Source organism: Nilaparvata lugens, unplaced genomic scaffold (assembly GCF_014356525.2).
Source record: "Nilaparvata lugens isolate BPH unplaced genomic scaffold, ASM1435652v1 scaffold5193, whole genome shotgun sequence".
NCBI lineage: Eukaryota > Metazoa > Arthropoda > Insecta > Hemiptera > Delphacidae > Nilaparvata > Nilaparvata lugens.
This window is the reverse complement of record NW_024091078.1, coordinates 1,913-11,375: the sequence shown is the minus strand read 5'-3', so window position 1 is coordinate 11,375 and position 9,463 is coordinate 1,913. Positions and strand designations below refer to the sequence as shown.

At 33.4% G+C, this 9,463-nt stretch overlaps 1 protein-coding gene across 1 annotated transcript; it reads left to right on the top strand.

The window, feature by feature from the left end:
* Positions 1-1,088: 1,088 nt before the first annotated feature.
* On the top strand, positions 1,089-9,020 carry LOC111047883. The gene is made up of 5 exons (XM_039444655.1): positions 1,089-1,226; positions 1,557-1,674; positions 3,908-4,096; positions 4,682-4,870; positions 7,639-9,020. Exons 1-5 carry the CDS (start codon positions 1,221-1,223, stop codon positions 7,866-7,868), a joined length of 732 nt encoding a protein of 243 aa, XP_039300589.1. The 5' UTR covers positions 1,089-1,220; the 3' UTR covers positions 7,869-9,020.
* The last annotated feature ends 443 nt before the right edge of the window (positions 9,021-9,463 follow it).

Here is a 9,463-nt window from a genome sequence, read left to right as displayed (position 1 = left end):
ATGATATGAAAAAGCAATTTGTAATATAATAACTATAGATAATAATTATATTATTATGCATCTACATAAATTGGCGGAGCTTTGGACATATCAATGTCCATTCTTCGGAAAGAATATCAAAAATATCCTCCCCACTAACTCCTTACCAAGAATAGAGAGCTCCTGATATTTCCAAGACATGATATTTCATTTCATGTGAAACTTATAATCTAGGAAAATTGTGAGAGTGAATTCCTCTGTTTGTTGACTGCATATGGAAATAGCTAGAAACTGGAAAATTAACCGAAAATACGCGTTTTGTGAGCCACTTTGTATCAAGCAACAAGCACAAGGAAATTTTGCATGAAAAAATGTTTCGGTCCTCTCTTATGTATCTGAGCAATATATTAATAAATCAGATTTGCAATAAAATTATATATTTCAAGCACCAATGTATATAGTGACTGGACTATATAATTATAGCTATAGTTATACAACTATATTAGTTATGTAGCTCAATGTCCAATACCGTAGCCAGTAGCTATATTCGAATTCACTTCAAACTGTTAAATTTCCTTATGAATAACACCAACGATTCCAGTTCAATCAATACTGACAGTTTGACATTAATCTCACCAAATAACTGTGTGAAATCTCAAAATGGCAAGATTGAAAATGAAAAGTCTTCAATTTTCAATTTAAAATTGAAAATAGAGAACTAAAATCCTAGGAATAAGATTCAAACTGGAACATCAAAACTAGGATCGTATAACTTTGATAATTGAATGTTGACAAGAAGTAATTTTAAAATCTTGTAAATAAATTTTTGGTCTTTCAAATCTTGTGAATAAATTTTTTGTCGTATAACTCAAATAATTGAACGTTGAAAGAAGTAATTTGAAACTCTTGCAGAGGTTTTTTGCAATTGCATTTCTACTATGAGCTACGCAATAATTGACAGGTAAAATTGAAATACGTCAAATCGATACTCCTCGTATAATTGACAATTTCATCAAAAAATGATTGGAATAAAAATTATATTTGATGTATTTTCTCAGAAACAATCATCATAAAAATAATGAAATAACTATGTTTATTGTGGAAATTTTCTTCTGAAATGGTTAAATTTCCTTCAGAGATTTTCAATTGGAATGTGAAGGCTTATTGGTGTAGTTTCACAAGAGCTGTCAGCGACTACTTCTTTGAGAGAGGTTTACAAATCAATATTAGAAAATTAATTGATGATGGTAAGTATAGATTTATTATTTCTATGAGAAGAAAATTAACAATTATGCATTTTTCCCAAAAAAAATGTATTTTGGTAATCATAGTTACAATGAAGTGAATGGACAGATAGAATTCATGCAAATAACTATTTGACATTCAATTCCAACACATGCACAGTTGATAAATAACAGGAATAAAAAATATAACAGAGAATAAAAATGAAATATGAAAATAATGACGTGAAAAATATAAAACCTTTTCAATTATATCATTTTCTTGAAACTTAATATCAAATTGAATCTTGATGTTAAGATTTCAAATTGCATTTGAGATATTGTTTGTACTTGCAGATATTTTCATCATCATTTCAACAACTATTCATATTTATATGGCTAATAACTCACCAATTATGTGATACAATTGATGATCCATCTCCTGAAACTAAACCTCAAAGAGAATCCAGAAAACGTGAGTCAAAACTTGATTTTATTTGGAGAAATATTATATTTTATATCTATTCCAGCAAGTACCTGTTTCCATGAATCTTTTGAAATCGGAATGAATTATTTTTTCTACAAAGAACTATTATAGTAAAGCTGCCTTTACACCAAAGTTATCAACAAAATGTTTATTTCTCCGTCCTTATAGATTCTATTAGATTGAACATAACTTATCATATACAAGATGAACATATGAGTTTGTCAAGTTCCGTTCAATCTAACAAAATCTATGAGGATTAAGTTATTAACATTTTGTTATAACAACATTTTGTTAATAAAATTTGGTTTAAACCCAGCTTAAGTACCCTCTTTTCTATTTTATTTTAGTCACGACTGGCAAGACATGTCAAGACATTATAGTTTCAGTCAATTTTCACCATTATCAAGTGTTGTACTAGTGAATATTTACTGCAATATTCTTAACCTTTTCAAAGTTTCATTATTCATATCAGTAGTAGGGAAAATGCTGTTTGAAGATGAGAAGATTGATTATGATCACGAGTATTGGATAATGGATCATTTGTAGCTGGTGTAACCTCTTTGAATGTATTCTAATTCCACTACTTTTGTCTGCTCAAGGTGATGAAAAGTACTGTTTCAAATAAAACATGAAATGTCAACTTCAAATACTGTTTGTGGATGAGAAAATTGATAGTAATCGCGAGTATTGAATAATGAATCATTTGTAGCTGGAATAACCTATCTAAATGTATTATTTTGCTACTTTTGTCTTCTCAAGGTGATGAATAAAAATACATACAGTTGACACTCGATAATACGAGGTTGATCCCTCTGGCTCCTCCGATAAATCGAAGACAATTGATTGTTTTTTTGATACGGTACTGTTGATAATACCATAGACTAATTAAACAAGTCCAAGAATGAGTAGAAATCAAAAAATATACAGTCGACTCTCAATAATACAAACTCTCGATAGTACGAAGTAGATCCCTGGTCAATGTATAAAATCAATGTATTCTGGTACGGTACCTACTGTTGATAATATCATAGACTGGATAAAGAAGTCCAAGAATAAGTAGAAATTAAAATATATACAGTCAACTCTCAATAATAAAAAACTCTCGATAGTACAAAGTAGATCCCTGGTCCCTCCAATAAATCAAAGAAAATGAATGTGCTCTACTGGTACATTAAACTACCCACTGTTGATAATATCATAGTCTAGATGAACAAGTCCAAGAATAAATCTAATAATAAGTTACCGTATTCGATTTTTAAGGTGAGATATGTAAAACAAATATAGTGGTATTGACAACATCAGGTCATCAACGTCTTATTCACTCAATCACTGTGAGGGTTACGTGTAAGATGGGCCGGCTGCGCCCTAACTTCGAACTCCCAATATTTTAATAAAGGCAGCTAATCAATCAGTCAATCACTAATAATAAGTCTTGAATCTTTGTTAATACCAAGTAATGTGGAATGCATAGAACACTCAGCACGATATTGTAAGAGTTTTTTATCTACCATCCCTGTTTCGGGAATGCTAGGTTTTAGTTAAAGGTCAAAAACAATAATTTGCAAACTTTTTAAAAGGAGGTTATGATGTCCGGAATCAAATTTATTTTTAAAATACAGGAAAATCTAATTAGGAAAATTGATATTATGTAGGATGATTGTGGATAGAAAGTAATTAGGTCTGGGAAGCATGGATTTAAGCTGGCAATGACAATTAATAAAATAATGTTTATCTTTGTACTCACCGAGAACGTTAATAATAGATTGCGTACATGCACACGGTTTTATCAGCGAACTTCATGTATTTGGATATTTTCGACAAAATGTGGTTTTTTTTCGGCACGACACACGGCAACAGGAGAGACGATACGGCAACTCTCTACCCAGCAGCTTCCGGGACCGCACTGTACACTTTCTCGTCACTGCCCATTTGTTTCTTGTACTTTTCTGTTATCATTTGCCAGTAAGGAATGGGGTAAAGGATAGAGGTGCCTAAATTTTTTTTTGAAATATTATCTCTTAGAGCTCGGCTACAGCTGCTACGGTAGTTGGCAGATAGCAGGGTTGCAACATTAGTTAAGATTTGAAAATTCGACTGTGACACTATTTTTATATTCACGAAAATGGATCGTTACAATATATATACAGTAGGCCTATTTCCTCCATGACCTTGCTATGAAGTATTTCCACAAGATCTATGTTTCAAGTGTTGACTTTTTCAGAATGTCGCGGCAGTTTTGATTGCGACATCGACCAATGGTGCCACGGCAACCATTGTGACCTGCCCTGTCCCAGAAAGAACTGTACCGAGATCAAGCCACCAGATGGAGAGTGTGTCGTCAGAGACCACCTTCCAGTCTGCAAAAGCCCAGCTGAGCTGGAATTCGAGCAAGAATTGCGAGACAGCGGAGGTCAGTCATTATTAGCCCTGCTTATCAATTTATAATATCGGGGCACAGAGCTTCACTTGTTATTTTTATTTATTGATAAACAGAACCAGAGCCTACTATAGATAGAGTAAGTCATGACAGAACACAATTCTCTCAAATGATCGAGTTTATATTTTCTACAGCTGGCTATACGTCAGCTTATGAATTTCGGGGTTGCGATATTTTGATTTTCCACAGAATCACTCGCTCACTTTCTACTATCCACAGACGACGAAAGTCTCAGCTGTTTCAGCCAAGGATGAATTATCCTTTTAATGTCGTTCCGCGAGTTTTCTCAAGGATGAGACCTAGTGCAATCGAATTTTTATATCACAAACCTACTATGTTCTAAATTTCGTGAAAATCGTTAGAGCCGTTTTCGAGATCCGTTGAACATAAATATAACCAGATATAAAAATAACCACATAGCCACATTATAAAAATATAAACAGATATACAGAAATTGCTCGCTTAATATAATAGGATTTCTATTGTCATATATGTTGATCGATTTGACTTTCGCTGTGAATAGCTTCAATTTCTATTTATAAAATTTGCAATTTTCAGGCTGCCTTAATAATGATGATTGCGGGGAAAATGAATGGTGCATGTACGCAGTTTGTGAGGACGCATGCGCACAACTCAACTGCGCAGCTCAACAAGACGATTTCGAATGTAAAGTGGAAAATCATCAACCTAAGTGTTACTCAACAGAGATCGAGGCTGGAGAAATACCAGACGAATTAGTCGGACTGGGTAAGAATCGAGACAATATTTTCCAAAATTGGGTCATTTCTTCGAAAATTGTGTCTCTTTTTCAGTAATCGCGAAATTTTTCCAAAAATTGTGACATTTTTCTCAATAGGTCGTGACATTTTTTCGAAAATTTGTAACATCTTTTCCAGAGATCGCGATATTTTTCCAGAACTAGTGACACTTTTTTCGAAAATCGTCACATTTTTCCCAAAAACGTGACAATGTATGGAGTGGAATTTTCAGAAACTTTATTACAACATTCTAAAATGTTTGACAATTCTTTAACACTCTAGTGACAATGTATGGAGTGGACTTTTCGAAAACTTTATTACACCATTCTAAAATGTTTGACAAGTCTTCAATACTCTAGTTACGGTACCCTACTTCGGGAAAGCTGGAAACTCGGAAAGTAAAGTGTTTTTGTTCAAATTTTCTATAACTTCAAAATTTAAAAAAAATTGCTGAAAATTCAAGAAATATTTCAACAATTCTCCGACGTTGGTACACGAAATGGCCATAGTCGTTTCCAGGTTAGATTAGATTAGATTTCTTAATTTATGTATGTTACAATATATACCCCAGGGGGAATATATGGGGATGTATCCCCCCCCCCCGAAATGAAACCTAAATTTTTTTATGGCTGGATCAGACACAAAAATTAGCATCTAATACCATATTTTCGTTATATTGTACAAATTAAGTCGAGAAATATATAAAGGTGCGTACAGACTGTCGCTCTGCTCCGCAACCGAACGTCACTCCAGCAGAGCGATTGATGATCGACCGGCGAGCAACAGTGGTTCGACCGGGGAACGCGAGAAGATCTAACATCTTCCGTAACGTTCATGATGGGTGCGTGGGCGGTGCGACTGTGGTTCGATGGTGGTACGAGGGCGGTACGAGGGCGGCACGAGGGAGGAGCGTGCTCGGTGCGGGTTGGAAGCACGAATATGTGTACGCAGCTTAACATCTTCCGTAACGTTCATGATGGGTGCGTGGGCGGAGCGACTGTTGTTCGATGGAGGAACGAGGGCGGAGCATGCTCGGTACGGGTTGGAAGCGCGTATATGTGTACGCAGCTTTAGGGATGAGAGAATAGCATTGCAAAAGTAATGATAATGATAATGAGCTAGACAGTGACGATTGGTCTAGTGCGTAGGGACTAGATAGCAGGGGATAGAGAAACTACAGATATCACTTCAAAGTTTATCACTTTTTAACATCTACTATTATAAAGAAATTCAATATAGATTATATTGCTCTAGTTGATTATGATTTTTTCAGTTCCATGCATATCCTTAAACAAAGCTCCAGCAGCTTCTGCTAGAGAGAACCCCCGAAAATTTCACAGTTATGATGAACGGGCGTAGTTTCTACCGTGGACAGGACGGACACATCCCTATAATATTTGAAAAAAATGTCTTATCCCTCCAAAAAAAATAATGTAAGTTTGAATACTTAAGTGAAAATCGAGTAAATTTGAAAAAAAAATTGTTAATCAAGTCAATACTAAGCCTATAAAGTTGGTTGAAATAGTGCTTTATTGGAGCCAAATTAAGCATTCTAATAGCTTGTTATCAGGATAAATAATGAGTATGCCTTCAACAAAATCACTATTTCTTTAAAACAATTGAATGACAAATAAAATTTTACTCCATTCCATTCTATTTGTTATTTAATCAAAAACCAATAGGCATATGACATTTTATTGGAGCTTTATTGGAGCCAAATTAAGCATTCTAATAGCTTGTTATCAGAATAAATAATGAATATGCCTTCAACAAAATCACTATTTCTTTAAAACAATTGAATGACAAATAAAATTTTACTCCATTCCATTCTATTTGTTATTTAATCAAAAACCAATAGGCATATGACATTTTATTGGAGCTTTATTGGAGCCAAATTAAGCATTCTAATAGCTTGTTATCAGAATAAATAATGAATATGCCTTCAACAAAATCACTATTTCTTTAAAACAATTGAATGACAAATAAAAATGTTACTCCATCCATTCTATTGTTATTAATCAAACACAATAGGCATATGACTTTATTGGAGCTTAATTGGAGCCAAATTAAGCATTCTAATAGCTTGTTATCAGAATAAATAATGAATATGCCTTCAACAAAATCACTATTTCTTTAAAACAATTGAATGAAAAATAAAATTTTACTCCATTCCATTCTATTTGTTAATTAATCAAAAAACAATAGGCATATGACATTTTATTGGAGCTTTATTGGAGCCAAATTAAGCATTCTAATAGCTTGTTATCAGAATAAAAAAAGAGTATGCGTTCTACAAAATCACTATTTCTTTAAAACAATTGAATGACAAATAACATTTTACTCCATTCCATTCTATTTGTTATTTAATCAAAAACCAATTAATAGGCCTATGACATTTTCAATGGAAAATCGAAATAATAAGTGGCCTACTGATCACAAAAAAAACTTGAATGGAATGTTTGTTTTCAAGTGGAAATTGCGTAAATCGCACCAAATTGAAGGTATATTTTTAAAATTATTCCATATCCCCCACACTCACCGGTGTCTCCCTCAAAGTTTAAGGGCTTTCTCCTCCAATGTTATGATACCCCCCGAAATTTTTTTCTGCCTACGCCACTGGAAATGGCTCTTGAAGAGTTTAAACTAGTAGCGTTGCAATAAATTAAAGGGTACTTATTGATAGTTTTCATCATGTTTTAACTCTATTATTATAATTATTACTCTTCATAACATAATTAAGAGATGTTTCTGTTGTAGGAGGATCCTGCACTAGTAGTTTCCAATGCCAGGACCACTTGAACTGCCTGAAAAGTGAGTGTCAAAACCCGTGCGGAACAGAATGGTGTGACGAATTCAACCTGGACGAACCACCAGATAACTTCACGGAAGGCCAGAAACTCTGGTTCAGCATGCACAAGATGTCATCTGCAGTGCCTGGTGTGGATGCATCATGCCGAGTGCGTCTTAAGAGACAATCCCGCCATTAGTGGTTTCAACCAAATTGAATCACACTGAATCCAGAGAGTATAGAATGTTACATATTAAAGTCTCCAGGCAATGAATGCTTGAAAAAAGGTATAGCCTGAAGGAGGAGTTAGGAACACAATTTTTGACCCCGTAGTTCTGTTAGGGGTAGTAAGTTATTTATTTATACATTTATACATAGGTTACAATATCATCCTCAACTATGAATGATTGGGAAAGGAACAACAGGCTTAAAGCCCAAGACTGTTCCTTCCCCAAATTTAGATAGAAATTGTCCAAAAATAGGTTATGTTTACACTTTACGGTTTTTGTCCAATTTTGAGTCCAAAATATTATTATAAACAAGAAATTTAGGATTTAGGAGAGTTGAAAACCAAATCAAATATGAATACTTCTCCAAATCATCACTAATAACTGAAAAATATTGTATCAATAAATGAACATTTTAAAACTTGAAAAGAAACTAAAACAACAGCTGCCTATAAGGAGGTAAACATAATGAAGGTAAATAATTGAAATATTTAATTGGAGATAATTCAATGTTCTATGAGCTACATATTGAAATTACTGAGATATTGCAATTATTCAAATGCTAATGAATTACCTGAATAATTATCTATGATCTCATAATCAGTATGGATTTTCCATCTATTTTCAAGAAATGATAATAGCAAGAAATTGGAGGCAAACGTTTTTTCAAAAATTTCATTCATTCAAGAGAGGATATCTCAAAAACGATGAAAGATATAGAAAATTTTGTGTAATGAATATTGTAGGAAATTATGTGAGCATCAATTTTGTATTGAACAGGCATGTCCGTAAGATACATAGTTTTCAAGTTATATGCGGGAAACCAAAACACGGTACCTTTGAACTAACCTCAGCCCCTTAGCATAGGAGGTGGGGGTGGAAAGTTCTGTTATAACAGAACTTAACAGAACTGCGGGGTCGAAAATTGTCCTCCAAGCTTTTCCCTCTATAACCCTTCCTTGACTGGACTACTAGAATGTGCATTCTATACTTTCTGGTTGATTCACGTCATTGATTCACTTTCAAAATTCTGCTCAGTTCAGATCCCCAGATATAATAAGCTCAGAGACAGATTGGAGATATATAACCCATTTTTTGACTACCTATTTATATTATTTATTTTTCTTTATTTATTCGACCCAACATATCACAATGTTGTAAAAAAACAGGCGCCAGCCCAAAACTTCTTTTCTTCATTAATTTAGTATATCAATATTAGGTACCTAAAATAGAAAAAGGTATCAGTAGCTAAAACATGTGAAGAAATAATTTGAAAAGCGTACTTATAGACACAAGTAGAAGGAACCTTTCTTCTCTGTGACTTATATCTATATTTTTATTTATATTCAAAAGTAGGCCTAAAGAAAAAAGACAATACCCAAAATGGTGTTGTATATCAATTGCCATTTTTTATGAGCTCGAAGGAATAAAAGCATTCTTATTCTTAATTGGAATAGGAACATTTTTGAGTTACAGCCTGTTGATTCTTTCTGCAAGAGACTTTACTTATTGTGATAAATTAATAAGATTCACACGAACATTCTTGTTTTGAAATAAAAATCAATTC